General features: G+C 45.6%; 1 protein-coding gene across 3 annotated transcripts in view; it reads left to right on the plus strand.

Moving 5' to 3' along the window:
- pip5kl1 (phosphatidylinositol-4-phosphate 5-kinase-like 1) overlaps positions 1-18,603 on the plus strand; it is an 88,872-nt gene that overhangs the window by 36,586 nt on the left and 33,683 nt on the right. Inside the window, exon 10 of one of the 3 annotated variants that reach the window (XM_079660642.1) lies at positions 8,859-9,005. The exons of the other annotated variants lie outside the window; for them this stretch is intronic. Coding sequence (XP_079516768.1) covers positions 8,859-9,000 — 142 coding nt within the window. The 3' untranslated portion in view covers positions 9,001-9,005. Of the gene's footprint in view, positions 1-8,858; positions 9,006-18,603 lie in introns of those variants that run through there. 3 annotated transcript variants of the gene reach the window in all.

Consider the following 18,603-nt stretch of genomic DNA (forward strand, 5'->3'; position numbering starts at 1 on the left):
TTGCAACAGAGGTAGTCCAAATGTTTGGAAATGCATGTGTGTATAATAGGAAGATGAATCCACGAGGATATCCATCCAGGACTTATGATCAAGGACCACAGCCACGACTCAAGATCCAGGACTCGCGATCCATGACACAGGACCGCAGGATCATCCATGACTCCGGATCCCGGCGTATATAGACACCAAAAAGAAAGAAATTTGGGGAAGCTGGGTTAATCGGAACATGAGAGTACACAGGTATAGACAGAGAGAAGGAAGAAGTAAGATGTCCCCCGACAAACTAAGCCTATATCAGCAAAACTAGGGGCTGAATCTAATCAGCCCTAACTATAAGCTTTATCAAAAAGGAAGGTCTTAAGCGCACTCTTAAAAACGGATAGGGTGTCTGCCGCCCGAACACAAACTGGAAGCTGATTCCACAAAAGTGGAGCTTGATAAGAAAAGGCTCTGGCTCCCATTGTACTTTTAGAGACTCTAGGAACAACCAACAACCCTGCAATCTTGGAACGCAATGCCCTAGTAGGACAGTAGGGTATAATGAGTTCTTTAAGGTAAGATGGCGCCTGCCCATTAAGGGCTTTGTAGGCGAGAAGAATAATTTTAAATTCTATCCTGTGTTCTATAGGGAGCCAGTGTAAGGCAGCCAGAACAGGAGTAATGTGGTCCCTTTTCCTAACTCTGGTTAGTACACGAGCTGCAGCCTTTTGAATCAACTGAAGCGACTTGACTGATTTCTTTGTTCACCCTGATAATAAGGAGTTACAATAATCCAGCCTTGAAGTAACAAATGCATGGACTAGTTTCTCTGCATCGTTTTGAGGCAAGATATGCCTGATTTTTGCAATGTTACGTAGATGGAAGTAGGCGGTCCTTGAAATTGATTTTATGTGGGTGTTAAAGGATAAATCCTGATCAAATATAACACCAAGATTCCTTACAGTCTCACTGGAGGCCAAATTAATGCCATCCATAGTTAGTATATCTTTAGATAATTTGTTTCGTAGATTCTTCGGGCCAAGTACAATAACTTCAGTTTTGGTCGTGTTTAACATCAAAACATTTAAGGTCATCCACGTTTTTAAGTCCTTGAGGCAGTCTTGAATTTTATTTAGATGATTAATTTCATCAGGCTTGATTGATAAATATAGTTGAGTATCATCCGCATAACAATGAAAGTTTACAGAATGATTCCTTATAATATTGCCTAACGGAAACATATATAGTGTGAACAAAATAGGTCCGAGCACTGAGCCTTGTGGCACTCCATCGCTAACTTTGGTTTGCATGGAAGATTCATCGTTGACACGTACAAACTGAGAGCGTTCAGATAGATAGGACCTAAACCAGCCTAAAGCAGTTCCCTGTATGCCAACTAAGTGCTCTAGTCTTTGCAATAGGATATCATGGTCGATAGTATCAAATGCAGCACTAAGATCGAGCAAGACAAGAATAGAGACAAGTCCCTTGTCTGAGGCTATTAGAATGTCATTTGTGACTTTAACCAGAGCTGTCTGTGTGCTATGTTGTGTTCTAAAGCCAGAAGCAAGTGTGGAAGAAGTATTCTGAGTAAACATTTCCCTAGTGTTTTCAGTTTAATATCGCTTTGTGGTTACCACTTTTTGAACATTTTTGTGAACAGAAATAGAGCTCTCAAAGAAAACACAGGAATGATCAGAGAGTGCAACATCAGTCACCACAACCTTAGAGATGTTCAGACCCTTTGAGATAATTAAGTACAGAGTGTGCCCCTTATTGTGCGTGGGCTCCGTCACATGCCGAGTCAGTCCATAGTTATCAATAACACAAAACATGTTACGATTCCAGGCACTTAGTATGTAGGACCCAAATGCAGACAGGGAGGCAGAGGTAAAGTATTGTGAGATACTTTATTTTTACATGATTTAGCAAAAATGAACAAAAAGGTAATCACCAAAACTCCAGTCGAGATGACAAAAAAACAGACGACAAATGAAAACGCTCACGCAGTGAGGAATCAAAAAACCAAAGAGTTCCAAGAGCATAGACCTTACGTGATAACTGACAAGATGAACTGACACTGAACACTGGGAGACAGGGGAATTTAAACACAGGGTAACAAGGCACAGGTGGGAACAATCAGGGGCGGGGCTGACACTGATGGGCACAGAGACACACGAGGAGTGACAGGTGAAAACAATCAGGGAATTAGATACACCAGGGAACTAACGACAGACATGAAAAACACAGGGAAAAGGAACAGACAATAACCCAGGAGGAAAAACATGACCGCAAACACCCAAACCTAGACAGACAACACTAAAACCCGTGACATAAACCTGGGGGTGTGACAGAAACCCCCCCTCAAGGGACGGATCCCAGACGTCCCAAACAACAAAGTCCAGCAGGGTGGGTGGAGGGGGTCCGGAGGACGGGTCTCGGGCGGACGGCCCGGGGGCAAGGCAGAGACCATGGATGGGTTTTCGGGCGGACGGCCCGGGGGCAAGGCAGAGTTCAAAAAGGGGGTCTCGGGCGGACGGCCCGGGGGCAAGGAAGAGTTCAAAAAGGGGAACTCTGGCGGATGGCCCGGGGGCAAGGCAGAGTTCAAAAAGGGGAACTCAGGCGGACGGCCCGGGGGCAAGGCAGAGTTCAAAAAGTGGGTCTCGGGCGGACGGCCCGGGGGCAAGGCAGAGTTTGAGGAGGGGCGAAGACCACAGCTCTCAGGGGACCGGGCAGGAGCCGGTGTTGACCGGACAGGAACCGGAGCCGGTGGAACGGGTGTTGGCAAGATTCTCCATGGAAGAGGACAAGGAGTTGGCAGGACCCCGGGCGATACAGGTGATGTCGAGGCCTCCAACGAAACAGGACACGGGATTGGCAAGGCCCCCGGTAGAAGAGTAGTCGGCGGGACCCCCAACGGGACAGGACACAGGGCCAGCAGGACCGCCGGCAGGAGAGCCATCGGCGGGACCTCCAACGGCACAGGGCCGGCAGGACCCCCGGCAGAAGAGTAGTCGGCGGGGTCTCCAACGGCACAGGACATAGGGCTGGCAGGACCCCCGGCAGAAGAGTAGTCGGCGGAGCCTCCAGTGGCACAGGACATAGGGCTGGCAGGACCCCCGGCAGAAGAGTGGTCGGCTGGGCCTCCAACGGCACAGGACATAGGGCTGGCAGGACCCCCAGCAGAAGAGTAGTCGGCAGGGCCTCCAACGGCACAGGACATAGGGCTGGCAGGACCCCCGGCAGAAGAGTAGTCGGCGGGGCCTCCAACGGCACAGGACATAGAGTTGGCAGGACCCCCGGCAGAAGAGTAGTCGGTGGGGCCTCCAACGGCACAAGAGTAGGGACTTGAGTGGAGACTCAAGAGGAAACTTGAGAGTTGACTCGAGAGGTGACTCGAGAGGGAACTCGAGAGGGAACTCGAAAGGTGACTTGAGAAGTGTCTTGAATTGGAACTCGAGAGGTGACTCGAGAGGGGACTTGAGAAGAGACTTGAAAGGGGACTCGAGAGGTGACTCGAGAGGTAACTTGAGAGAGAACTCGAGAGGTGACTTGAGAGAGAACTCGAGAGGCGACTTGAGATGGAACTCGAGAGGGAACTCGAGAGGTGACTCGAGAGGGGACTTGAGAAGAGATTTGAGAAGAGATTTGAGAGGGGACTTGAGAGGTGACTTGAGAGGGAACTCGAGAGGATACTTGAGAAGTGTCTTGAATGGGGACTCGAGAGGTGACTCGAGAGGGTACTTGAGAAGAGACTTGAGAGGAGACTTGAGACGGTTGGTTCGCCAACAGAACACGAGACGCTGGAGTCGGCCGGTACGCCGACAGGACTCGGGGAGCTGGCATCGGCAGAACAGCCAACAGGAGACGAGGTGCTGGAGTCGGCCGGTATGTCGACAGGACTCGGGGAGCTGGCGTCGGCTGAACAGCCAACTGGAGACGAGGAGCTGTAGTCGGCCGGTATGCTGACAGGACTCGGGGAGCTGGCGTTGGATGGTACACCGACAGGACTCGGGGAGCTGGCGTTGGCCGGTAAGCCAGTCCTGGAGCCGAAACTGGAGTCGGAACAATGGGTACTGGGGCCGGTACTGAAGCCAGAACCATGGCTGTAAAGTTCGGTTCTGGAGCCGGAAACATGGCTGTAAGGTCCGGTTCTGGAGCCGGAAACATGATTGCTGGGGCCGGCACTGGAGCCAGGACCATGGCTGTAAGGTCCGGTTCTGGAGCCGGAAACATGGCTGTAAGGTCCGGTTCTGGAGCTGGAAACATGACTGCTGGAGCCGGCACTTGAGCCGGAAACATGGCTGTATGGTCCGGTCCTGGAGCCGGAAACATGGCTGTAAGGTCCGGAGCTGAAGCAGGGGCCATGGCTGCTGGGGCTGGCACTGGAGCCGGAACCATGGCTGCTGGGCGCGGAGCGGAAGCCTGGACCCTGGCTGTGTAAGCCAGGTAATGGAGTATGGAAGCATGGATGCGTGGGCCGGTTCTGGAGCCGGAACCATGGCTGTGGATACCAGAACTGAAGCCTGGATCATGGCGGCTGGGGCCGGTTCTGGTGACGAACCCATGGCTGTGTCGGCTGGTTCTGGAGACGGAACCGTGGCTGAGGGGACCGGAACTGAAGCCTGGATCATGGCTGTAAGATCCGGTTCTGAAGCCGGAAACATGGCTGTAAGGTCCAGTTCTGGAGCCGGAAACATGGTTGTAAGGTCCAGTTCTGGAGCCGGAAACATGGCTGTATGGGCAAGGTACTGTCCGGAACACGAATCCATGGCTGTGTGGGATGGTACTGGAGCACGGTACCATGGCTGTGTGGACCGGCACTGGAGCACAAAACCATGGCTGCAGGGACCGGTTCTGGAGCAAGGACCATGGCTGCTGGGGGCTGAACTGGTTCTGGAACCATGGCTGTTGGGGCCAGAACTGAAGCCGGGACCATGGCTACTGGGGCCGGTACTGAAGCCGGAACCATGGCTGCTGGGGCCGGTACCAGGGCCGGAACCATGGCTGCTGGGACCGGTTCTGGAGCAAACACTGGGTGAGAAGCAGGGGCTGACGCCAGACGGACCACACCGATGCGTGTGGTGTCATAACGGGAGTTGGGAGGCATGGGGCTGTCAGGCAGGGGAAAACACACTGTGAGGAAATCCAAAAGCCAGGCAGGTAAGAATTGAACTAAGGCTGGTTTCTCCATGGTTATCCGGCGCGCCTCTGCCCCAGCAACCTCTCGCTGCTGAACCCTGGATGCTCACCTCCATAGATCAGAGCAGTGAACCAATGAAAAGGAAAAATCCGATATTTCCTGCTCCAAAGGATCTGCTGGGCCCATATTTGGTCAGTTCGTTCTGTTACGATTCCAGGCACTTAGTATGTAGGACCCAAATGCAGACAGGGAGGCAGAGGTAAAGTATTGTGAGATACTTTATTTTTCCATGATTTAGCAAAAATGAACAAAAAGGTAATCACCAAAACTCCAGTCGAGATGACAAAAAAACAGAGGACAAAAATGAAAACGCTCACGCAGTGAGGAATCAAAAAACCAAAGAGTTCCAAGAGTATAGATTTTACGTGACAACAGACAAGACGAACTGACACTGAACACTGGGAGACAGGGGAATTTAAACACAGGGTAACAAGTTACAGGTGGTAACAATCAGGGGCAGGGCTGACACTGATGGGCACAGGAGACACACGAGGAGTGACAGGTGAAAACAATCAGGGAATTAGACACACCAGGGAACTAACGACAGACATGAAAAACACAGGGAAAAGGACCAGACAACAACCCAGGAGGAAAAACATGACCGCAAACACCCAAACCTAGACAGACAACAATAAAACCCTTGACATAAACCTGGGGGTGTGACAAAACAGTTTTTTAGCCCCTCTGTCCTGGGGGTTGTCAACATGGATGTTAAAATCACCAACAATGACTAGACGGTCAAAGTCAAGACACACTATATACAGCAGTTCAGTAAAGTCATCAACAAAGCTTGCACATTATTTGGGTGGTCTATAGATATTTAGGAACAGATCTCGAGAGGAGCATTTCAGCTGAAGGGACACATATTCAAAAGAAGCAAAGTTCCCATAAGATGTCTTCCTGCATTGAAGGGAATCATTGAACAGAATAGCAACTCCTCCCGCTTTCTTATGCATTCTTTCCTGATTCATAAAACTAAAGTTGAGAGGGGTTGATTCGATAAGAACAGCTGCACTGTTATTTTGTTCAATCCAAGTTTCCGTTAAAAACATAAAATCGAGATTGTGCTCAGTGATAAAATCATTGATTACAATTTTTTCCTGCCAAAGACCTGACATTTAATAAAGCTAGTTTAAGTTTGTTAAATACACTATCAGTCAGATTTGTTGTGATAAGCTTTGGCTGACATGGAATCACTGCTAAATTTGATAAACTCACACAAACGTTTGAGCACTTCCTGTTTCTTGCGTGCATTTCCTGTTCGGAAACTGTCAGCTGTGTTTACTCGTTTCATTCATCTGAGTCAGGTTCTTGAGCTGTATCTGGCTGTGCAACACTTATAGTCACATACTGTATGCCGTGTTATTTTAAACAACACATTAAGTTGAAGAAACACTTGAGTCAAATGTAATTAAAGTCAGACCCATTCGTGTCTTAGACAGGGCAGTGATCATAAACCTGTTAATGTACGCAATCAAACATCGTTTTTTTTTTGTACCAGCTGTATTCACCTTGCAGGCGGCTCTGTGGCGTTTATCCTGGATAAAGTGTTTAAGTCATGGATGTTTAAAGTTTAACTTCTTCATATTTGTCTATTATAGTTTAATTTTCATTCATGAAGTATGACGCTGCGCTGCGCCGGACTCTGATGAAAATATTTGTTTTTTCCAAACGGTGGTACTACAATTTCCATATCAGTCCGTGAAGTCACTGGGCCCAGAAAGACTTTTCCCCATTGACTTACATGGGGAAACAAACATCTGTAAATCAGCGGATCATTTTAAAAAAACTAAATAAACTACCCAGTATGAACTATTTTATAGCCCTTATTATAATCATACGGTCCTTAAAGTTATAAAATGTACTAAAAGCTGAATCTAGATTTATTTTCTGTCTCCATTCATTCTACTGAGCCGAGAGTGGGAGCTCGGGGGGCGGGGCTTAAGGGGTGCATGCTCTGTGAGCGCACATACGGGTTCTTCTGCTCTGAAAGCTAGGCATGATGGGTAATCTGTGACGCGCTGCTCTCTCAAACGTTGGTCCATTTTGTCTGAAGTCGAATAGTCCATTTAGCTTAGGAACCTTCCTAACCGAGTGAAATTACCTGGAAGTCCCTCAGTGGCAGCCATGATAAGTGCTGTTCGAATTCTCTACATCAGGCCTATTCAACTCCCGAGTGGCCCAGCCTCCCGTAGCCAAATTCCTACACTAGTACAGACCTTGGACGCAACACTCCGCGTTTCATAGAAACCACCAAACCACAACGTAGCACGTTTTTTGAAAGTGCATCTAGTGGTGCTAGTAACGGTGGTCCTATGATAGCAACTCTAAAACATGTCTCTCTCAACTCTGAAGCGTAAACAGAGACAAAACGGTCATTGATCTTGTGGAGCAGATCCATGTCAAGCTGGACCTTTTCGCGACCGACTTGAGCACGGGTCGGATGCTGCATTTTCCGACGCTCCCCAAACACATCACATCTCCGGCACAAATCACGGATGTGATGACAGATTTCATTGCGAGGTTGAAAGAGAACTTTGCCGGTCGATTGGATGGACTTGCTCTGCCCACAGAGGTGATGATGGGCTTTGCCAGAGACCCCTTCACTGTTGCAATAGAGGGGGACGTATCAACCCGAGCAAAGGAAGTGGTCCCCTGCATCGACAAGGGGAAATATACACTGGAACTTATTGACATGCAGCGCACTAACGGGCCAGCGAAGTTTTGGAGTGATGTCAAAAAACAGCAGTTCCCTAACGTTCAGAAAGTAGCGATCTGTGTGCTCAGTATGTTTTGATCAACATACACATGTGAATCAAGCTTTTCACACATGAACTCAATCAAAAGTAGCACTCGCTGCTCCCTGACTGACAGCACTCTTCACCAATGTCTTAGGATTGCATTTGACATCCTATGAGCCAAAAATCACTGCTCTTGTTCAAAACAAAAAATGTCCCTTCTCCCATTGAGAAAGTCAGCGATGACAAATCACAAATGAGGTGATAGTAAGCACCTAGTTTACCATAGTAGACGTGTAGTGTAGTATTCATTCATATAGTTACCCGTATCCCTTGTTATGGGTTTGTGCTCTGAAGGGTTTGACAGTTCTTTCTGTATTCATTTAAATGCACTTTGTAATGTGTCTGGGTCAAATGTGACCAAAACGTATGATTTCTTTGCTATTACTTGAAAAGTGAAAAAATAGTATTGCTACAGTACTATCTCTTTGTGTTGCATTGGAACTCTTTAGCTGTGTTTTTTGTATGTGAGGACATTTATTAAGACTGCTATTATTGTATTCAGTAAATGCACTTTGGGATGTGCCTGGCTCAAAAAACATAACCTGAATATTTGACTTCTAAAGCAAACAAATGTAATGCTACAACTGTGCACTTTTTTTTCAGATTCTGTTAAATTAATGCTAATTTGTTGTGTTTTTATGCACTTTTTGACCTACCTTTGTTAGATGAACAATGAATAAAAATTGCATGTTTTTCATCGCAGTAATATGTGTTGGTTTAAAATGTGTCACTACCCGCTTTTTACAGGCCGCTGAATGTTTGGCCCAGCTGAATTTTGTAGTTATAAAATCTGGCCCAACTGAATGTTTAGTTGAATAGCCCTGCTCTACATGATAGGAAAGGAGGTTTCAAACTTCCTTTATATCCTCCTTTAGCTTGGCAACCACTGGACCTCCCTTTACGAAAGGAGAGGAGAAAGTGCTGCCCCACAATGCCTTGCAGCCGCAGCATTTGCCATCTCACAACAGTCGGCCGTTCACGGAAACAATCGATTATGAACAAGAAAGGATATCATGAAAGTTACGGTGCTTATTAAGCATTTCAAAACGTATGTGGTAAGTTGCCAAAGTGCTTTGTTTTGAACGTTCATCAGTATTATAATTAAAAAGAGAAATATGAACGTTAGTTTTTACTGAAATGATCAAATTAAGTCAACATTTCAGTCTTTACTGAGCTGTGTGGGGTTTGTTAAACTTTTAAAAGATGTTTGAATGGTGATATACACAGTGATAGATGTTAAGGACTAACGTTTATAATAAATACATTTGTATTTATTTTAAGATCTTTAGTTCATACAATAATACGTATTGGGATCATTTGTATTAATGTGGACCGGAGGGAGAGGGTGACGACTCTGACGAGCATAAGTTTCACTTTCCTTTTTTATTTCAATTCCAACTTTGGTCATGAAGAATATGTTTCTCTGTTGTCCGTGTTCATAAAGCAACAGCATCAGAGTACGGTGCAGAGTCTCTAGATGAGTCCCTCGTTCTTATTAAACATCCATGTTGTAGTCCGCTGTATAGAAAACTGTAGTTTCCATAGTTTCCCCACAGCAGCAGACGCACATTTATGACGTCCGCTGGCGCATCATAAACGCGTCGGATAGTGAGGGTGCAGTCGGATTCTCTAAAATACCGCAGTCTCTTCTCCTAAATCCTTTTGAATTCTCCTATCCACTATCCCTTAACCCAGGGGTCAGCAACCTTTACTATCAAAAGAGCCATTTTTTTTTTTCGGCCACGAAATGAAATGTACCTGGGGCCGCAAAAACTATTTTACCCTTAACATGAAGTTAACAGAGTGTATAACGTTTTATATATAATTATACTATATAGAGGGATTGGAATGTATTCAAAAGCTTATTTCTAGTATGTATCTAGTTCTTTTTCGTTTTGATTCTTTTTCATTTCCAATTTTTTTGTCACCCACTGTAAAATAACTATAGTTTGATGCATTTATGAAATAATAAAACACAACAAAAATTGTTGACATTTTATTGCTTTTTTTACCTGTTACAACAAAGGAAAACCTCAAACTCAAAAAAACAAAGGCATGAGTTGACCTACTTTGAAATAAAACACAGGACCGATCAAGTCTATTTGAATCCTTCCCTTATTTGTGGAAAATTAATAAAATAAAAAGTAGCCCACTTTGAAATAAATAAAACATATAGCTGCAGCCTAATAGCTTTAAAAAGAGTAAACATAAACATAGGCCAGTTTGTATTTATGACTTCAGTCCATCTCAGTTTGATGTCATCCTCTTCTGTTTTTTCTCACGTACAGCAATCCATGGTTGATCCTGCATAAAACAAAACTACATCAGCTCTGGTTCTAAAATGTTTTTTTGCAAAATAATAGCCTATTAAATGATAGTGTTCTCACATGTTTAATGTGATTTCTGTTTCTGAACATCACTCCTGAGCTTCTCTATATCGGGGCTGTAAGACGCAGTGGTGGGCCGTCAGGGCCAGCAAGGCCTTCTCTGCTGGCCTAAACATCATCAGAATATAAATTAAATTTTGATATATTTTTTCCACAAATATGTATTAAATTATTCCCTGTGGTCTATTCTCTTCATTTCATAGCTTTCCTCTTGGTTGCGCTGCTTCCAGCCTCAGAACGAGATTTGGAGGGTTGGCCTTTATGTTAGAGCTTTTATCCAATCATATTTCAGCCATAATGTGTTGCCAGGGTCCAAGAAATCTGCCCTTAGGCCTTCAGAATCAACAGTGCGGGCGCCTGTAGATTAAAGTGAACGGAAACAAAACTGTGGCGTTAACCAATCAGATTTTGAGTTGGCGACAACGGGCCAGCTAGCAGGCGTACGATGACGTTAGCACGTGCACGTCTTTTGATTGGATACGCACTATTGAGAGGCAGAGCTATGTAGAGCTAGCAAACTGAACTTCAATTTGAACGAGCTAATTTGTGTAGATTTCTACAAGCTGTTTTTTTTCAACCCACAATGGCTGAAGGAGGAGAAGAGATCGATTTGGTCGCAGATATAATTACAACGCCATTTTCAAGACGAACTTTTCAAGAAAAGCTAGACATCGTGAGAAGAGAACGGCCAACCCCGACGCTAGCGAGCCTATCACAGCGGGGGAAAGGGTTTGTCCGCCACTTTCGAATCACTAACTACGAGCGGTACCCCTGGCTCACAGCCTCAGAGAGGCACTGCAAATTGTACTGCTGGGAATGCCTGCTATTTGCAACTGATCGATTTGGTGTTTGGAGCCACACTGGATTTGCAAACTTGAGTTGTCTAACCAAGGCAGCAACGAGACACCAAAGCACGGCTGGGCACTTACAAGCAATGGTGCTTTTGAAAACCTTTGGGGACACCCGAGTGGATCTACAGCTCAACGAACAAGTGCGCCGGGAAACGGAGCTCCACAACGAAAGGGTGAACAAAAATAGGGAAATATTGAAAAGACTGATTGATTGTGTCCTGTTTTTGGGTAAACAGGAACTTTCATTTAGGGGACACGATGAAAGCGCAGAGTCCAGAAACAGAGGAAACTACGTGGAGCTTCTTTCTTTGCTTGCTGAGAACAACACAGACTTGCATTACCACCTGTCCACAAACAAAGTGTTTACTGGGACGTCAGGCAAAATACAAAACGACCTGATTTATGCTATTGCTGAAGTGATGGGAGAAGAGATCAAAATGGAGATTAAAAAAGCACCCTTTGTCGCTGTTATGGTGGACGAAACGACAGACGTGGGTAATGTAGCACAACTGGCACTTGTCCTGCGTTATGTGACGGACACAGGTGTCAAGGAGCGGTTTGTCAGATTTGAAGATGTTACAAGCGGCAAGCGAGCTGATGACATTGCCGCTCTTATTTTCCGTTTCATGGAGGAATATGAATGTAGTCTGGATAAAGTTGTGGCACAGTGTTATGATGGCGCAGCGGTCATGGCATCTGGACTAAACGGGGTGCAGGCTAAAGTTAAGGAGAGGGCACCTATGGCCTTATTCATTCACTGCTATGCACATCGACTAAATTTAGTACTGACTCAAGGGGCCTCAAAGCTTAAAGAATGCAAGGTCTTTTTTGCCAGCCTCAATGGCCTTGCAGCATTTTTCTCCAGATCCCCTAAGCGCACGCAACTGCTGGATGACATTTGCAAGCGTCGTCTTCCTAATGTTGCACCAACGCGGTGGCAATATACATCGAGATTGGTCAATGCAGTCTTTGAGAAGAGAGTTTCCCTAAAGGAGGTGTTTGACCACATACTGGAACATCATGAGGAGTATGATGGGGATACTATGCTTAGCGCTGATGGATTTAATGCACGTCTGGATGATTTTGAGTTTTGTTTTTTGCTTGAAACATTCAATGGGATTTTTAAGCATTCAGATGTGCTCTTTGGAATACTACAGAAACAAACATTGGATGTACAATTCTGTCTGACAAGGGTGAACGAGTTTTGTGACACAATTGAGCGAGAGAGGTGCCAGTTTCGTCAGATCTACGAGGACACAGCGCGCATCTCAAGTGGTCCGAGCGCACGCAGAGGCCCACGTACAGCACAAGGAGACCTTCGCGCATACTACCAACAACTCCACAGCAGTATTCTGGACAACATTCTTTGCCAGATACGGAGTAGGTTTCAAGACCACGAAAAATTAATGTTTCTCTCCCTCCTGGACCCCCAGCACTTTCAGACCTACCGGAAAAAATTCCCGCATACAGCCTTAGCCAAATTAACACAGAGTCACGGAACACTGTTCGATCTGTCCCGGCTAAAAACAGAACTGACTGTAATGTATGCCATGACTGATTTTGAAGGGAAAAGTCCCATTAATCTCCTTGATTTCCTTAAGCAGAAAAATCTGAGTGAGAGCATGGGGCAGCTTTACACATTGGCATGTGTGGCAGTGACTATTCCTGTGTCCACTGCTTCTGTCGAGCGGTCATTCTCGGCCTTAAAGCGAATTAAAACTTATGCCAGAAATTCTACTGGACAGACTAGGCTTTCATCATTAGCCTTCATGTCTATAGAAAATGACTTATTGGTGGAACTGAAACGCACAGATAAACTGTACAACAGAGTCATTGAAGTCTTCTTGAGGAAAGAAAGGAGGATGGATTTTGTATTCAAATAATCAGTTGTTTTGGTGAGTACAAAGCATTTTATTTTTTATTTTATTTTAATATATTTTTGTCATTTTATGTCGTTAATATTAAATCAATATTAACGAATTAATATATATGTAATTAAAATGACAAATATATAAAAAATAAATGTTTGATGCTTCTGCAAGAGATATAGAGATGTGTGTGGCGCACTGGCTCAGCTGTGCAGTAAAAGTACTCAAGGAGACTTGTTGAATTGTTTTGGTTTAACCTTTATCAAAGTGGACATTCAGTGCTAGGAATACACTTTCACCACTGTCGCAAATATATCCTCATAAACAAATGCAAATTATTTGTTTGTTTTCTTTTATTTTCAGTGAATAGTTTGTGTCTTTATCGTCACGTTTCTTAAATGAAACTGCTTTGGGTGCGACAATGCGTTGTTTAGTGAACAAACTTGGTTTGGTGGACTTAATAAAACTTTGTAGACTAATGCCTTAAAAGCCCCTTTTATTTTTAAGTTTAGACCGTATCCAAGCGATCTTAAAGCTGGTAGTTTAACACTCTTAATTGTAAATGCGGATATATTGATTATAAATGCTTCGGAAATATTAATATAACTCTGTTGACTATGTTAAGGTGATGCAACGCCCGGTTATACTGCGTTTCTGTCTAAATGTATAGTTTCTAGAGCCATGGCGTCATAATGATGGTATTAAGAGGTGGAATAATTCAGGTAGGACTGTGTAGGACATCACTGAAGGCCTAGGTGTGAAATGCACGGCCCGCCACTGGTAAGACGTGACTTTGATCTTCACACAGGACTGCAGGCTGTCATCTGTGAGGCGCGAGCGATATTTGGATTTTATGTGGTTCATGCTGGAGAAAATCTGCTCGCACAAGTATGTGGATCCAAAGATGGACAGGACTCCAAATGGATACTTCTTCATGTTTATATAAGTGCCGGGAATGGCATTCCATGTCTCAAACACAAGTTTGTCGGGTTTGGGGAGGATTTCCAAATCGCTCCAGTTGTGCTCCCGAGCGAGAATAGCCTTCTGACGGGCGACATCTTCGAGATCAGCTGTCAGGCTTTTGAACTTGGACACCCATAATTCTTTATCAGCTATGTCGGCCAGTTCAATTTCAAGATCGGGTTGACTTACTCCTGTGAATGGTGACATGTTCAGCAAAGATGGGTCGATGTCCAGGGGTGTGACGGGGAAGGATAATGTATTTTTTTCCTTTCTGAACTCACTGAATTTTTGTCCAAATGCCGTCTGCATTGCGATGATCGCACGCTTTAAGTACTCACAATTTATGTGGTTGTGTGCTTCTTTGAACTCTCTCAGGGAGGGGAAGTGAGAGAACGTACCTTTCTGTACATCTCTGGCAAACACTGTCATCTTGCGCTCAAATGCCAAAACATCCTCCAGCATCTGAAGGGCCGTGCTTCCTTTCCCCTGGAGACTTTTGTTCAGCATGTTAAGGTGACCTGTCATATCCACCATGAAGCAGAGTCCTGCACGGGTCTGATTTTCAAGACCCGCTCCCGCCCCGCACCCGCGACGTGCAATACCGAACCCGCCCCGCTACCCGCACATATTGCCAATAGTTCCGCAACCCGACCCGACCCGCCGGCACAAGACCCGCAACCCGACCCGAACCCGCATATATATAAGCAGTGAAAACGTGCAATTATTAACACACGCAGTTGCATATTTGGCTCAAAAAGCCTGGGATGTTGGTTATTTTCTGCATCTAGGATGACACCGAAAGCCTCCCAGACGTTGGATTTCGCTCTTGAGGAAGAGTTATTGAAAATGCTGTATTCTCAGAGAGCTTCACCTCAGCCATTCAGAATGTGGCGCGCTCAGCAGCAGATAGATGCGCTGCAGAGGTTATGAATATGCTCGGTCTCGCGGGGGAGAGGTCTGAGGATTTAAACATTAAACTAAATTATTATTATTTAAATATATTTATTATGCAACACCCGCAACCCGACCCGCATCATCTTTGTTTTACCCAGAACCGAACCCGGAAAAAAGCGTTTGAAAAAATACCACCCGCAAATCACCTTTTTTGCGGGTCACCCGTCGGGTACCCGCGGATACCCGACCCGATGCAGGACTCTGCCATGAAGTGCAACTTTTCCAGCCAATCTGGATGTTCCAGTTCTGGATAAGTGAGGCCCTTGCTTTCCAGGAAAGTTTTCACGTGATCTAGACAAGCAGCAAACCGTTTCAGCACCTCTCCCCTAGACAGCCACCGGACTTTGTTGTGCAGCAGAAGATCCGAATATGCGCTGTCTACTTCATCTAATAATGAACAGAACTGTCGGTGGTTTAACCCTTTTGCCATTATTTTGTTCACTATCTGAATGACAAGGTCCATCACCTCCTTGCATTCGGGGGGAAATGTTTGAGCGAACAGTGCTTCTTGGTGCAGGATGCAGTGAAACGTCAGCAGCTCTCGATCCAGCGACTTCTGAAGTAAAGTCACAAACCCCTTCTGTGTTCCTCTCATACTAGGTGCCCCATCAGTAGCCACTGACACCATGTGGGTGGTGTTTATTCCTTTGGCTTGTAAACAATTAATTACAGCATTACAAATGTCCTCCCCCCGTGTTTGGCCTTTTAGCGGTATTAACTCAATGAGTTCTTCATGTGGCCCATCAGAGTTCACATATCTGCATAACAGCGCTGTCTGTTCAATATCATTTACATCACTTGACTCATCACAGGCGATTGAAAATGCTGGAGCTGAATTAATGTCCTCAATTTGTTGACTGGTGATAATTTCTCCCATCTTAAGAGTCCTGTCCTTGACGGTCTTTGGAGAGAGGGGCATATCTCTAATTTTCTGAACAATTTCTCGTTTATTTTTGAAGTCCGAGAATAGATTTTCTGATATTTTAAGGAATGATTCTTTCATGTATTCTCCATCTGTGAACGGCTTTCCGCGTCGTACTATCTCCTGAGCAGCCACAAAACTAGCAGTAGTAGTTGAGTTTGGAGACTTGATCCACTTCTTGAAAGTATGTTTGCTCTGCTCAGCTTTCCGCACCAGTTCCGAAATCGCTCTTTTTCTTGCTTCTCCTGCTGGGTACTTTTCAGGAAATGCTTCGTGTTTGCTGCGGAAATGTCTTTCAACATTACATTTTTTTTTGGTCGCTAATTTATCGCCACATATCAAGCATACAGGTAAGCCTGCATCGTTAGAAGAGAAAGCAAATGAAGCTGTCCACGCGGAATTAAACTCTATTTTCGTCCGAGACTTTTCTTTTTTTGGATTTATCCATGGTTTAGTTTACCGCGGGGATCGGAAACACGAGATGAGCCACCTGCAGAAGGCAGGCGCCGGGGTGTGACGCATATTTTAGTGGACTAAATATTAAACACTTTTTTTTATTTCAGTGTCACAGTATCACCTCGATCTCTTATTTTAAATAAGAGGTGTACCCTTTGAAAGAAAAAAAGAGAGTTCAAAATAATAATAATAAATGAATAATAATAAATAAATAAAAATGCAAAGCTATAGGGAGCCACTGCAGAGGGGCTGAAGGGCCGCATGAGGCCGCTTTGCCGACCCCTGCCTTAACCCCATGACGTTTCACTCAGAGGTCAAGGAATAGACGATAGGTTTAGACGATAGGAGCTGATCTTTTGATTATCCGACCGCAACCTTTGTCTACCTGCGCCAATGAGCAGCTCTCATTGGAAAGAACGAGACCCCGCCTCCCACGCTGTATCCAGTTCTTATTATACATCCATGCTGCAGGCAGGCTCCATGGAACTGTAGCTCCGGACAGCGAAAAATGCGTACATGAAGCGCTAAGTCATTAACGCAATAAATCATACCCTCGTGGGGTCGCGCTCATGTGATGGACAGAAAGTGGTTTGTGTTTGCAGGTGCAGCGGTTTTAAATGGAAACTAAATATGTGTGGATCACAAATACATATGTAAAACTTTTTTTTGTATTTTGATTTTATTTACATTTATATACCGTGTTCGGCAGGTGCAAACGCTGAACAACGGCCCAAAAATGCATACATAAGCAGGAAACACCTGCAAATAATGAAATGAAAAACAAACAAACCCTGAAAACAAATACAACAGAAAAACGCTGCATTTACAGGGGGGTATACTACGAAGCAGGATTTTCGCTTAGCCGGCTAACTTCAGGGAAAACTCGGGGTTTCCGGTCCTACGAAGCTGGTTCTCTTTTTAGCAGGCTAGATCTCCATGGTAACTTATGCTGTGCGGCTAACCTGGTCAGAGCTCAGTGTGCGGAGTTTAAAGCGATCAAGTCATATTACAGGAGAAAGGAAATACAGAAAAGCTGCCGTTGCAGGAAAGACGGCCGGGAAAAATCACCGACTGTGTGAACGTGAACATTAATAGAATATCACCTCCCATCTTCAGAGCAATCTGACTATTATAACATTAGCGTTAAGAAACCTTACTTAAATATCTGCCACAACATAAGTAACCGGATCAGAGTAACATTAAGTACAGTCCGCGGCATATCACATCATAATGTATCATATATTTCCTTATCTGAGTCAGCTGAGCCGTATCTGGCCATGCAACACTCACAGTGTCACATAATGTATGCGGAATTATTATTTTAAGCAACACATTAAGTTGACGAAACACTCGAGACAAATGTAATTAAAGTCAGATCCACTCGTGTCTTAGACGGGGCAGTGATATCATAAACCTGTTAATGTACGCATTAGACGAGACCCTGGACGGAACCTGGGCTGGTGTCAGTGGGACCCACGACAGAGCAAGGGCTGGTATCAGTGGGACCCACGACGGAGCAAGGGTTGGTGTTGATGGGACCCGAAACAGGACAGGACACGGTGTTGGCAGGAAACCCGGTGGAGCAGGCGTCAACTGAACCCCCAACGGGACAGGACATGGAGTTGGCAGGAACCCCAGCGGAACCTACAACGGCACGGGACATAGGGTTGGCAGGACCCCCGGCAGAAGAGTAGTCGGCGGGGCCTCCAACGGCACAGGACACAGGGTTGGCAGGACCCCCGGCAGAAGAAAAGTCGGCGGGATCCCCAACGGGACAGGACATAGGGTTGGCAGGACCCCCGGCAGAAGAGTAGTCGGCGGGACCCCCAATGGGACAGGACATAGGGTTGGCAGGACCCCCGGCAGAAGAGTAGTCTGCGGGACCCCCAACGGGACAGGACATGGAGTTGGCAGGACCCCCAGCGGAACCTCCAACGGCACTTGAGTAGGGACTTGAGTAGGGACTAGAGAAGGGACTTGAGTAGGGACCGGAGAGGGGACTTGAGATGGAACTCGATAGGGAACTCGAGAGGTGACTTGAGAGGGGACTCGAGAGGGAGCTGGAGGGGTGATTTAAGAGGGGACTCGAGAGGGAACTCGAGAGGACACTCGAGAGGAGACTTGAGAGGGAACTCGAGAGGTGACTTGAGAGGGAACTCGAGAGGTGACTTGAAAGGAGGCTTGAGAGGAGACTCAAGAGGTGACTTGAGAGGGGACTC

The sequence above is a fragment of the Notothenia rossii genome, assembly GCF_949606895.1.
Source record: "Notothenia rossii genome assembly, chromosome: 11".
In the NCBI taxonomy this organism is placed as follows: Eukaryota; Metazoa; Chordata; class Actinopteri; order Perciformes; family Nototheniidae; genus Notothenia; species Notothenia rossii.